Genomic DNA, 18,377 nt, shown 5'->3' on the forward strand with positions numbered 1-18,377 from the left:
GATATTTCATTTTTTATCTGATTCATTGTTTATGAAACAATTTTCATAATGAAAGTGTTAATACAGAAATTACAACATAAAAAGGAATTGTACATGCAAACAGGAGGCTGGGATTCTAGTTCTAGCTCTGACACTTAACAAGCCCTATCACCGCAAAAAAGCTCAGTCAGACCTTGAGTGTACTCATGTGTAAAATAAAGATTTGAACGGGACTGGTGGCTCCCAAACAGATTTCCTCCTTCAGCATATCTGTTAACAAAGATCCTCAAGGATACTAACAAAAATTCTGATTCAGGAAACCAGGATGAGAACTAAGATGATACATATGTATATTTACAATGCTTCCCGTATGACTCTGATGTCCTGTCTTGATTTTTAAACCAGTAGTTTAGGAACCACTGGAATTAAAGATTGTCTTTTTTTGAAGTGATATTCTGTAAATCTACGATTTTAATTTCTGTCCTCTTTGAAATATCTGAAGCTTCTCATCGCATCCACAGTTATGAGATGTTATTCAATAATGACAACTTGTCATTTCTGCAATCAGAAAGTTCTTCATTTCTTAGCTTTAACGCATCCTCAGACAGTGTTTGAACTACATGCTAGTAACTCTTTAGTTGCATGGAAAACTCCCAGTCCCATTTTATATACAGTTTACAGGTTTATGTATTTCAAAGTCACTCAGAACAAGACCTTCTTTCTTCAATGTTCATAAAACAAACAAACAAAACCACACATAACAAAAAAACCCACAAAAACAGAAAACAACAAACCCTACAGCTTTAAGATGTGACATACAATAAACTTCATGATTTGATAGTTTGACATATGTGTGTACCTGTAAAACGATCACCACAATCAAGAAAAGGAACATATCCATCACCCTTGTATTGATTTCCTAGGGCTGCTATAACAAATCACCACAAAGTGGATGGCTTATAACAGAAATTTACTGTCTCACAGTTCTGGAGGCCAGAAGTCCAAAATCAAGGTGTTGACAAGGTTGGTTCCTTCTGAAGGCTCTGAGGAAGAATCTGTTTCAAGCTTCTCTCCTAGCTTCTAGTGGCTGCCGGTAGTCCTGGGCATTCTTTGGCTTGGAGATGCATCACTCCAGCCTGCCTCCTTAGCCACACAGCATTCTCTCTCTGTGTGTGTTTGTGTCTCTGTGTCCAAATTTCCCTCTTCACATGAGGACACCACTCACTGGATCAGAGCCTACCCTAAACCAGTATGACTTCATCTTAAATTGATTATATCTTCATAGATGTTCCTTCTAAATAAAGACACATTCACAGGTACCAGAGATACAACTCTACAACCTCCCTGACAAAAATCTCATTTCCTTTTGTAATCTCAACCTCATTACCTGCAGGCAAACATTGATTTGCTTTATTCAATTTCAATTTAATTTCTTCTTGCCCCCAGGCAAACACTGACCTGCTTTATGTAACTATAAATTAGTTTTCATTTTCTAAAATCTTATAGAAAATCATATAGTATATACTTTATTTGTCTAGCTTCTTTCAGTCAGGATGATTGTTGAGATCCACCTAAGTTGTGGCATTATAATAGTTCATTTCTGTTTCCTGCTCTGTAGTGTTCCATCACATGACTATGTTCATCCATTTGTCTTTTGATAGATATTTGGGTTGTTTCTATTTTTTTTTGGAGGGGGGACTATTACAAACAACAATGAATGGAATGGCTGGATCATACATTGATTTTCTTTAAAGGAACTTACAAATTGCTTTCCAAAGTAGTTCTACTATTTTACATTCTACTACCAGTGTATGAGAATCCAGCTGCTCCTCATCCTTAGCAGCTCTTAGTTTTATCAGCCTTTTAAACTGCAATTTTAGTCATCGTAATGGGCTTGTAGTGGTATCTCACTGTGGTTTTAATCTGCATTTCCCTAATGACAGATGATGTTGAGCAACTTTCCATATGCTTATTTGCCATCTGTACATCTTCTCTGGTGATGTGTCTTTTGAAATCTTCTGCTCCCCCCACCTTTTAAATTAAAAGTGGGTTGTCTGTCTTCTTATTGAGTTTGGAGAGTTCTTCATATACTCTAGATATAAGACCTTTATCAGATACATGGTTTGAAAATATTTTCTCCCGGTTTGTGGCTTGTTTTTACATTCTCTTAACAGTGTCTCTCACAAAACAAAACTTTTTAATTTTGATGAAGAGCCATTTATCAATTTTTTCTCTTAAGAATCATGCTTTGAGATAGTATCTAAGAATTCTTTGTCTAACCCATACTCTTTTAAAAGTTTTAAAGTTTTAGCTCTTATATTTAAGTCTATGATCCATTTTGAATTAATTTTTACATATGATACACAGCATGAATTGAAGTTATTTCTGTGCCAGCACCACTTGTTGAAAAGATCATCCTTTCTCAATAAAATTATCTTGTATCTTTTTCAAAAGTGAGTTGTACATATACGGGTGGGTCTATTTCTGGCTCTCGCTTCTGTTCCATTGATCTACTTGTCTATGTTTATATCAATATCATACTGTTTAGGTTACTTTAGCTTTATAATATGACTTAAAATAAGACAGTGTTAATCCTCCAAGCCTGTTCTTTTCCCTAGTTGCTTTGTATTTCCATAAGAATTTCAGAATCAGTTTGTCAATTAAAGCCCACTCAGGGGTATTTTGATTGGAATTCTGTTGAATCTACTGATGTCTTAATAATACTGAGACTTCTGATCCATGAATATGTTATTTCTTTACATTTATTTAGGTCTTCTTTACTTTCTTCAGCAGTATTTTATACTTTTCAGTGTACAGGTCTTACACAATCTTCTGTCAGGTTTATCCTTAAATTTTTAAAGATATCTAATGCTACTGTAAATGGTAATCTCTTATATTTTTACATTTCAGTTTCAGACTGTTCATTGCTAGTGTCCAACAAGCTCTTCCAAAAAGATTATGACTTGGAAAAAACACTCAGAGATGAACAACTAGCTTTGCAGTAAAGCAGAAAGCAATCTATTATGAAAGATACCCAATCTTGGATGAAATGTTCAGCGTGGGGGATACAGTCAATAATAATGTAATACCTTTGTATGGTGACAGGCAATAACTAGATTCATTATTGTGGTCATTTTGCAGTGTACACAAATATCAAACCACCATGTCGTGTACCAGGAACCAGCACAGTGTTGTAGGTCAATTATACTTTAAAACACAAACAAACGAAAAACAAACTCATAGAAAAAGAGATCAGATTTGTGGTTACCAGAGGTAGGGGGTAGGAGAGGGTGAATTGGATGAAGGTGGTCAAAAGGTACAAATCTACAGTGAAAGATAAACAGTAGGGATGTAATAAATAACATAATTAATATAATTAACATATACCTTATATATGAAAGTTAAGAGACTAAATCCCAAGAGTTCTCATCACAAGGAAAAAATATTTTGTGGTAATCATTTCATGATGTATATATAAGCCAGATCATTATGCTCTATACCTTAAACTTATACAGTGCTGTATGTCAAATATATCTCAATAAAACTAGAAGAAAAAAAAATCCATTCTTAACTAATTCCTAATCTTGATGGTCTCTTGATGACATTCAGAAGGCCACAGTTCTGCATTAAGATTGTCATCTCCAAAAAAAAAAAAAAAAAAAAAAAAAAAAAAAAAAGATTGTCATCTTGGCCAACAGCAAAGCCAGGTGTCTGAGGCAAGAGAGGAGAATATATTTTAATTAGCAGACATCCTTAGTTAGTTATTTTAAGGAATATGTCAAGAATTCCACCTCCTTTTCCTCACTCTACCAAAAGAAACATTTGAGGTTGCAAACACCTGTCTGTGTACCTGGATTCTACATGTATTCTATATGCAGGAAGCTGGCTTGCATTCACTTTCTCTATGCTTTTGGTTCCAGCTGACTTCAAAAATATACTAACACTTTGAAACGAGGCAGTTACATGGAACATGTGAAATAGATACAATGGAAAATATGGGTGTGATCTTGAATTGGGCTGGTACCTCATGGCTGAGCAACCGGATAAATGCCAGAGGAGCCTTGCTGTCCTGGGAACCACCCGAATTCTCTAGAAACTTAAAAAAAAAAACATATTTATGTCTGTCTTACGGTGTAAAGCTGTGAGATACGTCTACGTCATGGCTTAAAGTTCTAGGAGCCATCTAGTTACTTAATTTCCAAATTCTTAGAAAAGATACCCCAACTGTGTACAATACATATTTTTAAAAATTACACTATTTCTAAAATTTAAAAAAAGGCTAAATGAGTATTCCAGCACAAAGTAGATCTCTAACACACATACTGGCATAATCAAATCAAATCAATCTATTCTACGCAAAGACCTACCGGATCAGAGTGTTTCCAATCTGGTGCCGTATTTCATTCCACTCCTCTTTGCTTTTTCGAGGCCAAGAATCCGTGATCACCTCTGGTTCACTGGGTCTGTGGTTCAACTTCATTGCCAGTGTATCCTTCCTCTTCACTTTGTTGGCCAGAGCACCTTTGTGCAAGGGAAAGAAAAACATGTAGAAGCTTAAGGCTCAACCTCACCTGGAGCTAGGTAAGAATCTGAACAAACAGTATCATAACTCCCAGCTTTCTACTTGGCCGTCAGTGATCCACCTAACACAATGGTGGGGGTAAAGCTGGAGACATCTAAAAATCTTTTCAGCAGATAGACTCAGCTGAGCTAAAGGCATCTTCTCCCTTCTAGCAGTTCTCTCTATCAGTTTTGTCCTGAGTGAGACTTGCCAGAGGAGGGATAATCTAAGCACAGGACAGCCTCTGAATTAAAACATAGAGACACTTGCACTACATACCTCATAAGGTTCCTACTCTTTTTTTTTTCTTCTTATATATAAACATTTTTTAATTGAGTTATAGTCATTTTACAATGTTGTGTCAAATTCCAGTGTAGAGCACAATTTTTCAGTTATACATGAACATACATACATTCATTGTCACATTCTCTTTCGCTGTGGGCCACCACAAGATCTTGTATATATTTCCCTGTGCTACACAGTATAATCTTGTTTATCTATTCTATATATACCTGTTAGTATCTACAAATTTCATACTCTCAGTCTGTCCCTTCCCACCCCCCATCCCCCCTGGCAACCACAAGTTTATATTCTATGTCTATGAGTCTGTTTCTGTTTAGTATTTTTTTTTTTTTAGATTCCACATATGAGCGATCTCATATGGTATTTTTCTTTCACTTTCTGGCTTACTTCACTTAGAATGACATTCTCCAGTAACATCCATGTTGCTGCAAATGGCATTATGTTGTCAGTTTTTATGGCTGAATAGTATTCCGTTGTATAAATATACCACATCTTCTTTATCGTAAGGTTCCTACTCTTAAAGCTGCTTTCCACTTTTAGGAATCAAGATTCCATTATTTGCAGATTTGTGTTTGTGAACATGTTTTTTCCCTTTGCTCCATGAACACAATGAGTTCATTAGGCTAAAGGAGAGCATCACTTTTGTCTTCTCCACAAAGCCCAAATACCAACTTTCCTTTACTCCACATTCCTTAATACTTTCATTGTAAATTTAAAATCAAAATCAAACAGATAAAAACCTGATTGACTCAATCTACTTGGCTCCCTCTCACTGGCTTGTTATAACAATGGGAACAGCAGGGACAAGGGTCCTTCCCAGTGGCTTTTAACAGCAGTTAGCTCCTGACGGGGGAGGGTACCTGCTTCCATTCATCTTATGCTTGCTAAGACCAGCTTGTAGCTATATCCGTGAAAGAACTTTCTCCTTTGCTTTCCCTCCCTTTCTTACTATGATGGCTTTCATCTTCATCCTCTTCATCTCGGTACTGAATGGGACCTTCTGAATCAGAGTCACTCTCCTTCTCTTCCTCTTCCTCCTGCAGACGCTGTGGTGGTTTAGGAACGACGGAAGTAGATGCTACTTCCTCATCAAATGCAAACAGGTGGATTTGTTCCTCTTCTTCTTCATCGTCTGGACTAACAAATTAACATAATTACATTTTCCTTTCAGAGACATAAAGAATAACTGATTTGCAAGGCAAAGTACCGAAAAACTATGAAAAGGTCCATGAGTGAAATAATTATAGTTCCTTCCCTTAACTTTTACAATCATGCTGAGAAACTTTTTAGCACCTATTAATCTAAAGGGCTCTGAGTTCAAATCCCAGCTTTACAATGTATTTAGTAGCTTGTAAGTTACTTAACTCTTCTGTAGATGGGAATAATACCTACCTTGTTGGCTTGTTGTGAGAATGAAGCAGACAAATTCTAGAATGCACTAATGCCTGGCAAACAGGGCCCTGAAGATCTACACATAAGATTGAAGTTTGCTTTGGTCTGATTAAATGAGAAGACTACTTTGTTCATGGGCAAAACTCAATAAAAATACTTAACCCATTTCTCTTTGGTTTAACAATGAAGTAGGACAGAATGATAATCTAAAACAAGGAAGCAAAGAGAAGTAAAGATGAAAACTAACTTCTCCCCTTTGCACTTGGGAGGCATAAACCTGACTTAGTCTACTTAAAACTCCTGAACTGTCTCTTCCCAAGATGTGAAATAAGTAATACCAGCAAAACAAATAAAAAGTAAGATGCTGCAATAGCTCTGTAACAATTCTTTTAGTTAGTAAAACAAATTTCCAACTTGCCAAAAGGTATTAATCTTCTGTCACAATTTGTCTGGATTTTAAGAACACCAACAAAGTAGGTAGAAGTACCAGTGCTACTGTGAACAGATTGAGAGTTTGGGGACAGATGTGGGAAACAAGATGACCAGCGCCAGTCTAGGGGGCTGGAATACTGACCTATCTTTCAGAGCTCCCTTCTTTTTCTCTAGGCTTCTCTCTCTCCCTCTCTACCAAGTTGTGTGCCAGGCACTAGTGCTTTCAGATTTGTCTAATTTCATTCTCACGCCAGTGAGATAGGTATTATTCCTGTCTGCAGGTTAGACAACAGAAGAGCAGGTTAAGTAACAGACACTACTGCAAGCTAGTAAATAAGAGGCAGAACTGGCGTTTGAACCCCGAACTATCTTACTCCAAGGTCAACGTTCTTAAGCATCATGTTCCACTGCTTCCCTTATATCATATAAAAATATACAGTGGTTTTAATTTTCAAGTACAGAAGCTTGTAATTTCTTTTTATCATCATGGACATTTCTGCCATGGAAACAATGCTATAGAAATCAGGAGGGTAAAAAAGTCCAAATTCAAGAACATGTCCTACTTATTAAGCATTCTTAATTTAAATGTATTCATTTTCTCTTTATAAGTAATTTTTTCTAAGAAGGACTACCCAGAGTAGAGAAGAGGGAACAAGAGGCAAGCTTTAAAGGCACTCACACTTTTAGCATTTCAATAGTGATGGGAAGTGACCTGGTCCGACCCAGGGTACTGCTGTCCTCAGAAAAGTTGTCACTGTTCTCGAAGAGCAATGAATGAGCTCTATGAGAGCCTTCCAAGGGAGGAGTCATGGGGAGCGGGCTGGTCAGGGCCTGCTGGATTCGGATATGCAGTGGGAGTGGGGGCAGCCTAGGGGGTACATGGGGCTCCCCAAAACTGTGGTCCAACATCCTCTTGGGCACTTCCTTTTTCTGATTTTCCTGCTGGGGAACCTCCTGGGATAGGTCTAAGGAAGGCAGAAACTCAATTTCTGGCACAACTTGAAAAGTCTTAGCAGGGAATGGAGGGGACCGAGGGGGTTCTGGAGGTATATGAGTAGGCAGTGGGGGGGAGGGGGAGGAAGGGGGGATTGTCAGCAGTGGTTCGGAACCCACAGAGCAAGTGCTCTTCTCTCTCTGATCACTTGGTGCTTTTGTGGTGGTGGCAGCAGCAGCAGCAGACTCTGAGGTGGGTACCAAGGTTGATGGAATGCCTCTCTTAGGTGGTAAAGGTGGGGATGGTTTTGATAACAAGGTACCACTGTTTATTGCCTGGGACAGTTCAGCTGGAAAAGAGAAAGCAACACCTCAAATTAAGATGGCTTTTCAGTGCTTTGAGGGGCCAGCCCACAGCCTAGAATTAGAGCTGAGCTCACACTTAATCTTTCAGGCTAATTAGAACATTTCATGGCTTTGCCATTCCCTAGCTAGCTCATCCTGAAACAAAATTTACATTTGAATATCTAGAAGGCCTAATAAATGTACAGCAGTGTAGGAAAACCACTACCTTAATATTCTGATGAGACATTTCTTGCTTCTTTACTATGACAATAGCTATGACAACTTTGTATAACTTGATATTGGTATAGATAAAGTTAATGTGAATAGAGATAGAAAAAATGTGGCTAAGTTATTTTGTCTAACAGTATTCCATTAAAAAATTTAAACATGCAGATAGAAATAAAAAAACAAATACTACCAGGCATTGCTATCATATCCTGATAAATAATGATGCCTAGATATCTCAGCTCTGTATTATTAAACCACCAATAATGACACCTTGGATTTTTATAGCAAATGCAAAGGACTTTGAAGAAATCATAGTGCTTGTCTATCTTTGACTTCATAATATTCTTTTTATACAAGGGTCATCTTTACCATTTTACAGAAGGAAAAACTGAGGCCACGGAAGTTAGGTGACTTGCCCAAGATATACTACAAAATGGCAAGGATTCAGCTAATTCCCAGGACTCATTATAAAGTTCCATCCTCCGGATCCCACTGACTTTATTTTTATTAGTGTCCAGGCCTCTTGGTGTCCTTTATGCCCAACCTGCCATTTCCACTCTCCACTACACTACGGGCTCCTTGATGGCAGGGCAACCGTTGTCTCTATCATCATATTCACAGGGTGGGGCACAGTGTCTGGCATATAATGGGCCCTCAATACATGTTTATTAGATGAGAGGCCCCCTACCCTGTGTCATGACAATATATATCCCTGTGTGATTCCCCCAAAGCCCCAGACTCAGGTACTAATTCAGCAAAGTCCCTTTGGAGAGCTCAAATTGGCTTTTAAGAAGTGGATCATCACATCACAAAAGGTCAGTCTTCCAAAATAAATAGTAGTTCTCTTGGTTGCCAATCTCTAATCCTCTACCCAAATCCCTCACATTGGTCCCACAAATTGTTTTCAAAGATTTTATGTCTTACTTAGAGAGCAGCACCTCAAGTTTCCCTAAAATGAAAACTTAATTGCCCTAAATCCCATTCCATTGGCAGCATTCAAAGTGAAAGTCTAGCTAACCTAATAATATTTTAATGTCACTCTTTGTAAGTAAAATTTTAAAGGGCTTTCTAGAAAAATATTGCATACATACAAAAAAAAAAAGATTTAAAAAATGTGAATTTTAGGATCAATGAAAGAGATACTTTTTAGTAGACTAGATTTTTGCTGTCTGCCTAAAAATAGCAGTTAGCTATTCAATCTACAATAAAACCCATACCTGAAAGACCAAATTTGAATATTTTAATGTTTGAATTGATAAAGTAAATCAACTTTGATAATTTAAATAAAACATATAGCTGAAGTTGGTAAGGAAGTAACCTCTGGTATACAAACCCTGACGATGGCACTTGGCTGTAGTTCTGTGGGAAAGATGCCAGAATGTTTGCTGGAGGGGTTACAAATTCCCTTCATCTGTTCAGTTATTTATGGTGGTCCTTCCTTAGTCCTAATACTCCTAATTAGTCCTTAGTCCTACTACTACGCCTGTTAGTAGACAGAACAATGTCTAAAGCAATGGTTTCCAAATGTTTGGATTTCATAGACCAATACAGTTAAAAAGAAATTCTCAACCAATTACAGGTTGTCAATTTTTATTATTTTCAAGTAAGGCTTGATATTCAGTAAACCACTTATGAACATAATCATTTCATGAAAGAAATGGTCTTTTAACACCAAAGAATTAGGAAGGTCATAATTTCAGAATAAAGGATAGTTCTTTAAATCAAATCTATTTAACCTTAATAAAAGCTGTGTGAACTGTCCTATTTTTCTTTCTGCTGAGGACTACTCATGATTTGATGTCGATCCCTCAGTCACTGGGCCTATCGCTTTGGGTTATTCACCTGAGGTGAGGAGTGAATTCTGCAATTCAGCCCAGGATACAGTACACATATTATCACTTTTTAATGTTGTCTTACCCCCAAAAGGGTAGATTACTACTGGTTTAGAGCAGTGGTTCTCGTTGTGGTTCCTATATAAGCAGCATCAGCATTATCTGGGAACTCATTAGAAATGCAAATTCTCGGGCACTACCGCAAACTTAGGGAATCAAAAACTAAGGGCAGAGCCCAGCACTCTGTGTTCATTAACAAGCCCTCCAGGTGATCATGAGGAGAACACCTGTCCACACAACAGACTGAGAACACAGGCACACAGGACAGAGGTCTGTACTGCAGAGGTGAAAAGCTTATGTTTGGTTTCTATCTCTCACTAACTGCAACCCTGAGTGAATCACAACTTCACATTCTTACTGCTTTAACTATACAATAGATAAAGTAGATAAAACTTCACAAGGAGGTTTTGAAAATAAGTATATGAAACCTCCTTGATCTTCAGAGATAAGTCAACACAGTACTCCATCCAAAGGGTGATAATGATAATAACCTTCATCCTGTTTTTGTCAAGCTAATCCAACCTGTTTTACTCACAATGAAGCCTAAGCCTGTTTTTCTAGTCACTCCACACAATTTGGTTAAATTAGCCATTTAATGAGCATACTTTTTTATTTCTCCATTCAATCATTAACAAAAACTTTAAGCAGTACTAAGCTTAATATAATGTTTCCTAAAAAACTATCTGTTTTTCTGTCCTCCCTTTCTTGAAAATTCCTCTATATTTAAGAAAAGAAAATTAACCTAAATATGACATCAGGTAAATATAAAAAATTTACTAAACCAATATAAATTTATGGGTTATCTTCATTCATTCATTCATTCATTCATTCATTCATTTATGGCTGTACTGGGGATTGAACCCAGGACCTCATGCATGTGCTCTACCACTCCTCTTCAACCACTTATTTCATTAAGAATAGCATTCTTAACTCTCCCAAGATAAAACATGATTTCATCAGAACAATTTAAATAATATCTTTTGCAGTTCCCCATGAAGATATTATGTCAGACACTGAATCGTAAGTTACACTGGCATCTATACAATCATCTTTTTATCTACTGGGTTTGCTGAAGGAAGGCACTGGCAGTTTAAAATAGGTTTAAAAAAAAAAACAACCCTTTTCTCCATGTAGGTTAAACCCATCATGGTCTTCACAAGCCCAGTTCCCCAACTATAAAAAGTAGTTCAGAAACATTGTTTTAGGAAAATAAATATTAATTCCCTCAAACTTGAACCTAATTTTAGTGATCTCTGACCCCACCCTGTTACCATTCATAGCCATCTATCTACCTCATTTTCAAAACTTTTTTTCCCCTATATTGATGGCATTGAAAGGGACAAGATATGGAGAACTCTCTCACAGACCAAACCAATACTGTACCAGTTATTCAACAAAACAACCATCTAAAACCAAATCAAACCAAACCAACAGAACTCTAAAGACTTACCAATGACAGGGTTGCTATTTCTGTGAGCTGGTTTAGGGGGAGGGATAGGGGGCTGCTTGGCAGGGACTGTATGGGTGAGGCTCGGGGTAGCAGTAGTGTTAGTGCTGGCAGGAGCAGCAGGAGTCCTGGGTGCTTGGGAAGGGGGGACAGAGGAATGAACAGTTTTTGCCAGGTTCGTAGCAGCCGTAGTGGCAGTAGGTACTGTGGTGATGGCGGTTGTGGAAGTGGAGGAGATGGGTCTTGCTGTGCTGCCAGAGGAAGTGGCGTCCTTTGCTTGCCCTTCATTTGCCTCATGAGAAGAAAAGTGTCTTTTAGGGGGAAGTAGAGGCTGTTTGGTTACATTCTCAGGAATGGACTCTGCTTCAGAATTAGACTGGCTTCCAGTCGAGCCTGTGTAATAACAGATGTGATTTAAGAGAGGAGAGAGTTACAAGACAGCCTGAAAAACCTAACACCTCTACATCTACAGTCAACTTCATCCCTTATTTAACTTACAGATAAGTTTAGAGGCAAAGTTTCTCAACTTCAACATACTTAAGGTATATGACAGTTTCTCAATCAGTAAGAGAGGCTTGTTATGGTAGTGATTCTTCACACGAGAGCCGGGCAACTAGACAGAGTCCCTTGGATGGAGGAGGAGGAATGTGAAGCTTGAAAAAGCCCTATAGGTGTATCTGATATTTAACATCCTTTTTCACCCTTGAGAATCACAAATTTAGGCATTTTGTGAATGCAAGAATGAGGGGAAAATTCTACTTAAATTCAGTTTCTTACCTAGTCGCTTCTTTGGGTCCTCTTCTGGAATAGATTTCCTAAGATTTGCTACTCTTCCTGGCTCTTCCTCTACTTGGACTGGACTGGAAGACCTGGCACTCCCTATGGGGGTGGTATGGCCATTCTTTAGCATGGCATGGCTCAACTTCCCTGGATCCTCACCACCTGCAAGGTCCAAAAAAGAGGAAATTGATGGACCAGCGTGGTCAGATAGGGAGAAAAGTCAGCAATTTCTTTTTCTTTCTTTTTTTTTTTAAATTAGTGTTCTTTCTTTTTTTTTTTTTAACTTTTTTTTATTGAGTTACAGTCATTTTACAACATTGTGTCAAATTCCAGTGTAGAGCACAATTTTTCAGTTATACATGAACATACATATACTCATTGTCACATTTTTTTTTCGCTGTGAGCTACCACAAGATCTTGTAAATATAGTCAGCAATTTCTAAGCTTTCCTGTTTTAGCTTATTATTTAGATCTAAATTATTTGGATTTTATGGTAGTAATGGAAATAAGTAATTACTTTTTTCAATAAACATTTGACTGTCTATTATGTACCAGGTATCCTGCTATATGAATAACACAGATTTAGGATACATAAATAATTACAATGTTAAATGTTAAGAGCTATAATGAATGAAGTGCTATGGTAGGAATGAAGAAACAATTATCTTGGACGGGGGGATGGGGTTAGAAAAGCTTTACAGAAAGTGGTAGCAAAACTGGATCTTAAAAGGGGAGGAGAAGCCTACCACTCAATGACAAGATGAGAAAAGACTGTAGGAAGAAGGAATAGCAAGTATGAAGGTGTGAAATTATTCAACATGTTTGGGAAATAACAACCAGTTTGGCCTGGCAGGAGACTCGATATACGTAAGAAATAGTATGGATAGGACTGTAAAGACAAGCAAGAGTCAGGCTATGAAGGGTACCAAATACCATGTAAAAGAGCCTGGACTAATTCCTGTAGGTAACAGGAAGCCAAAAATTAAAGTAGGAGAGAGACGATATATTTTTAAAATTTGGCTTTCAGATTTTATTTAATGCAAAGTAGCTCTAATGAAGAGAAATGAAATGCAACCAATGTACTAGTCTTACTCTTCTGATATACTGCTTCATAAAAGTCATACATATCTTGTAATAACCTTTAATGAAAAAGGATATGAAAACAAATATATATATACGTGTATATGCATGACTGGGATAGTGTGCTGTACACCAGAAATTGACACATTGTGATGGACTGTACTTCAATTAAAAAAAAAAGTCATACATCGGAGAAAGTATTGACATTATTGAACCAACAATGAGTGCTGAAATACCAAAACATGATCTTTAAGACAGACAGACAAGATTAGGACAGCAATAGAGGCCTGGAGACAAATTTGGTTTAAGAAAAAAGGAAATGACACAGTACTGTAGCTGGTACAAAGCTGAGAATGTATAGAGAAAGAGTATGTTTGCCTCAAAGATCCTTCATTAACTACTCAATTTCAGTTCCAGAGTTAAAGACCACAGCCAGACAAGGTAGGCTCTTGGAAGGAAAGGTGAGGGAAGTTTCTTTTTAACTCAGCGAAAAAATGGACTTTAATATAGGAAATTAGGAGGTAATTACTGCAAAGAAAATCATTCATGATTACCCTGAAGTTCTAATTCCTTAAAAATAATCAATTATTCTCACTTATGTTTTAATATTTTCTCATCACTAGATATTTTCATTCTCACAAAAAATATATGCCCATTTATATGCAACAGAGGAGTGGGGAAGTGGGAGGTACAAACTACTAGGTGTAAGATAGGCTCAAGGATGTAGTGTACAACACAAGGAATACAGCCAATATTTTGTAATAACCATAAATGGAAACTTTAAAAGTTGTATAAAAAAATACATGCCTTCTTTGAATAAATCAAATATAGATGGTATGGCACTGAATTCTATAGAAATATCCTATTATTATGTAATTTTTTTTCACTGACAAGTTTAACATCAGAAAAAATGTACAAAATAGAAATGTAGGTTTCAAAGACATATTACAAGAATAACACTTGTGTGATCATTACGGACATTAAGTAAGATGTTTCCAGACCTCTGAAGCCTCCCTCTCTCCCTCATTAACATACCTCTCCTTCCCCCTCAAAGCAATCCATCACTCTCCTCTTATGCTTATCCTTTCTTTGTGTTTTTATTACAGTTTAATCACATAAACATGCATCTCCAAACATTGTTTTTCTTTATACTTATAGAAATGATACAATATGTATTCTTTCCTAACTGACTTCAATTGCTCAGTATTACTTATGAGATTCATATTAAAGCATGTAGGTTTAGTTTGTTTTCATTGCTATATAATATTTCATTCTAATAAATGTATCACAAGTTATTTATATATTTTACTATTGATGGACATTTGGGTTGTTTCCAATTTTGCTCAACTGTTAATAAATATTGCTGCTATTAGCATGTATACACATTTTTGTTGGGTATACATCAAAGACTGTACATAGGTTTACGTTCTCCAGCTTTCATAGACTATGCTGAACTATGTTTCAAGGTGATAATTCCACTTTAATACTTCCACCAACAGTTGTATATGACTTCTGCTTATTTCACACCCTCATCAACTCTTGCCCTTTGTCGTTTGATTAATTTTAGGTTTTCTAGTTTATTTGTAGAGGTATTTTATTTTGGCTTTAACGTGTATACCTTCATTACTAAGAAGCAAAAAAAAAAAAACCACCTCTTTGTGTATTGGGCATTTGTATGTACTCTTCAGTGAACTGTTCAATGCTTTTGAAGACTTTCCTATTGCACTGTCTTCTTCTTTTTTTCAATAAAAGCCTTAAAAATATATATTCTAGATACATGAACAGTTTTATTTTTTAAGCCCAACTCCCTCTAAACAATAGCAAGTAATAAAGAAAGAAAATTCAAATACCTAGTGAGAACCAAAGATCAAGTGTACAGAGACAGGCATTAGCTATTTATTTGCGAACTCACCCTGCTCACAGTCTTCCAGCAGAACCCCTCTTTTAACCAGTTCTTCTCTTGGTTTTCGCATAGATATTTTTCGCTCTAAAACTAACAGTAAATTGGAAAACACTCAGAAATGTGGTAGATAAAGGTCAACTTTAAGTATTCTAACTCCTCAGGTTAAAAGCATAAAGTGGTTCAATTTTCTATTCTTAGGAAAGAACACAAAAACTAACTTCAAATTAAAAAAACTTAATTTCTTTCACACCCTGTACTATTAGGAAAATATTATTTTCAAAAGAAACTATCCTTTTATAAGTTTAGCTTTTTCTCTTTTAATTGAAATTTCAATAATAAGGTATTTATAAATGAACTTTTTCTGGGAGGAAGTGGCCAGAGTAGAAAAAAGAAGCATCTTAGATTCACTATTGTTCAGGAGCTCCATTCACCACTCAGTTGATAAACATTAATCCCATCAAAATATAGGATATAAGGCTTAATGAATGATCACTTGGTTTTTTAATTCTAAAAGATTCAATTCCCTCTTCAAATAGGGGGTTATAGAAACTTGGGAAGAGAATGAAAAAATTAGGTACTTCCAAAATGGGGAACTCTTTAACTCAGAACATATATTTAAATTTTAACATCTTACCTTCTGATGTCTCTTTGAATTTATCACTTTTTTTTTTTCGCCATTTCCAGGGCTTGAAGATCTTGCCAAAGCCTGAGAACTTGCTCTTCCTTTTGGTAGGAGGTGTTGTGTCTCCAGCTTCCACACTGTCCATTACCATGCCTGGGTCTGCAACAGGCTGGCCTGCTTCTTCTGTTGCATGGTGAGAGGGAGAGAGGCAAGAGAACAGCTAATTTATTATTTCAGAATAATCTCGAAAATGTCCCTTCCCCTCTCTTCCTGTAGTAGTTGGAAAGGATCAGAGCAATGATAAATAATCATGCAGACAGACTCCTGGACACCACATGGACACCAAACACCAAAATCCATAACAGAAAAACTACTAAGGAGCTGATACCATTTTAGGACAAAAATTCAATGAGATGATTGTAACCAGCTCAAATCTCTTAAAGGTACACACACACACACAATGTGGATGTCTTCCCAGTACGCATGAGATCTTGCCCCAGTGTAGGCTACTTCTGTTGCCATTCTCATTCTCTGGGCATGGGGAAAGGCCTTTCTCAGCTCACATCATTGTCTCTTGTGTCACTGAAGCAGAGAGTTCCACCGCTGGTGAGTGAGTCATTATTCTCTGTTAATCACTGCCCTCTCCCTGCCCTCTTTTTTGAGGATATGACTAGTTCAAGGAGGGGGTAACACTTTAAGTATTAACACCTTACTTGTATATGTTTATCAGATTATTATCTCCCTTTGCAAAAAAGACCCTAGGTAGTTTTGGAGTACTGGAAGGTGCTATGGGTGGGGAGGCAGGGGTATTAGAAAGAGAGTGCTTCAAACAAAGGGACATTTTTTTTTTTTTTTTGGAGAGATAAGATTTCATTTCATTTACTGCAGTGTTGCTTTAAGGACAATCCTGATTCTAAAGATTTGACAAGAAACATAACTGACATGGTAAATGTGCAGGATCAAAATGAAAGGCTATGAGTCCCTCATGCAGGGTTTAGTTAGTTAGCTTTAGTGGCACGGAAAGGAGCAGCCAAGACTGGGCCAAGAGTAATTTTCTAAAAAAGCAGGAAGGCAACAAAAAAAGCAGGAAAGCAACACAATACAACTTTGCACTCCACCTACTGTCCCAGGGTTCTTTGGAGAAGTCTAGAGGAGAAGAAAAAAAGAGTCATGTGGAATAACAATCCTGGAATTATCAAGGATCATATCCTGTATAATTGCCTGTAATAAGTGAATATATTTATTGTAAACAATTTCACATTCGAAGCAAATAATGCTTTTGGAGGCTGGGGGGATAAGAGGGCATAATATATGCACTACAAGATTCTTAATTCATTAGACTTTTTTCATAAGAGAAAATACACAATCAATAGGCATTTTTTTAAAGAAACATTTGCCAAATTCCATCTTTTTTCAGTTGATAGACGTGAGTCTAGGGGAGTCCGCTGATAAAGATCAGGGTTACACAATCGTAATAATCAGAGTGACTGCAGCAATAACTACTGATACATTACTTTGCTGTGTCTAGATGACTTAGACAAAACAGGGTTCTGGTTCCTGAAGTGCAACAGATGACGGTGACAGAGAAGAGTGACTCTTTTCTTTACTTGTGGGCATCTTGGGTCTCAGCTACCTTAATTCTTTACATAAAATGCAATAGAATATAACACTGGATCATCTTTTTTAAAGTATAGTTGCTAGAGACATTAGAAGAACTCCTGCAAAACAAGTTCCCCTCCACGGTACCCTGGGATGGACCACCAAGAGTGGCACCAGGGTGAACACACGGTATTGCTTTCAAGAGTAAGTGCTTTCCCTCTTGGGGAGTGATGGAAATGTTATCTGTCTTGTGGTAGTGGTTTCATTGGTGTATACATTTATCAAAATTCATCAAATTGTACATTTGAAATATGTATAGTTTACTGTAATCAGGAATCATACCCCAATAAAGGTGTTAAAAAAAAGTAAAAAAAAAAAAAAGAGTGCTTTCACTAAGACAGTGTTTTACCAATTATGGAATGTCAATGAGAACTGAAGACATTTCAGAGCATTCATGATATCATAATATTTAACATGTTAATGATAACACTTTCAGAAATGGAACTAAGTAGCATAAGCTATTCATTCTCATACAGTAGCCTTTCTTACAGAGGCAAGGAGGGATTGAAACTTTAAATCTTCTGCTAACCCTCCCACTGAGTGAAACTCAGTTCCAAAAGACACTAAAGGAAAATCTCCTGCTAACCCACCCACTGAGTGAACCTCACTCAGTTCCAAAAGACACATAGGAAAATGCCTGTTTGGTTAAAAGTGATAGGGAAAGGGGGAGGGTAGTAGCTCAGTGGTAGAGTGCCTACTTAGCACGCATGAGGTCCTGGGTTTGATCCCCAGTACCTTTGTTAAAAAAAACAAGTAAGTAAAAGTAAACCCAATTGCCCCCCACCGAAAAAAGAAAAGTAATAGCGAAGATAATATAAAAA

At 37.0% G+C, this 18,377-nt stretch overlaps 1 protein-coding gene across 5 annotated transcripts in view; it reads right to left on the reverse strand.

Annotated features, from left to right (window-relative positions):
* The window catches only part of PHACTR4 (phosphatase and actin regulator 4), a 95,056-nt gene that overhangs the window by 8,197 nt on the left and 68,482 nt on the right, over positions 1–18,377 (reverse strand). For 4 of the 5 annotated variants that reach the window (XM_010981649.3, XM_064493875.1, XM_031464485.2 and 1 more), the window contains 7 exons: positions 15,910–16,080; positions 15,285–15,365; positions 12,290–12,454; positions 11,516–11,905; positions 7,347–7,950; positions 5,793–5,980; positions 4,347–4,500 (listed from right to left, as the gene is read on the reverse strand). In XM_010981649.3, the coding sequence (XP_010979951.1) occupies positions 4,347–4,500; positions 5,793–5,980; positions 7,347–7,950; positions 11,516–11,905; positions 12,290–12,454; positions 15,285–15,365; positions 15,910–16,080 (1,753 nt within the window). Of the gene's footprint in view, positions 1–4,346; positions 4,501–5,792; positions 5,981–7,346; positions 7,951–11,515; positions 11,906–12,289; positions 12,455–15,284; positions 15,366–15,909; positions 16,081–17,015; positions 17,044–18,377 lie in introns of all 5 variants that reach the window. The other variant, XM_031464486.2, reaches the window with a different exon arrangement.

The sequence above is a fragment of the Camelus dromedarius genome, chromosome 14 (assembly GCF_036321535.1).
Source record: "Camelus dromedarius isolate mCamDro1 chromosome 14, mCamDro1.pat, whole genome shotgun sequence".
In the NCBI taxonomy this organism is placed as follows: Eukaryota; Metazoa; Chordata; class Mammalia; order Artiodactyla; family Camelidae; genus Camelus; species Camelus dromedarius.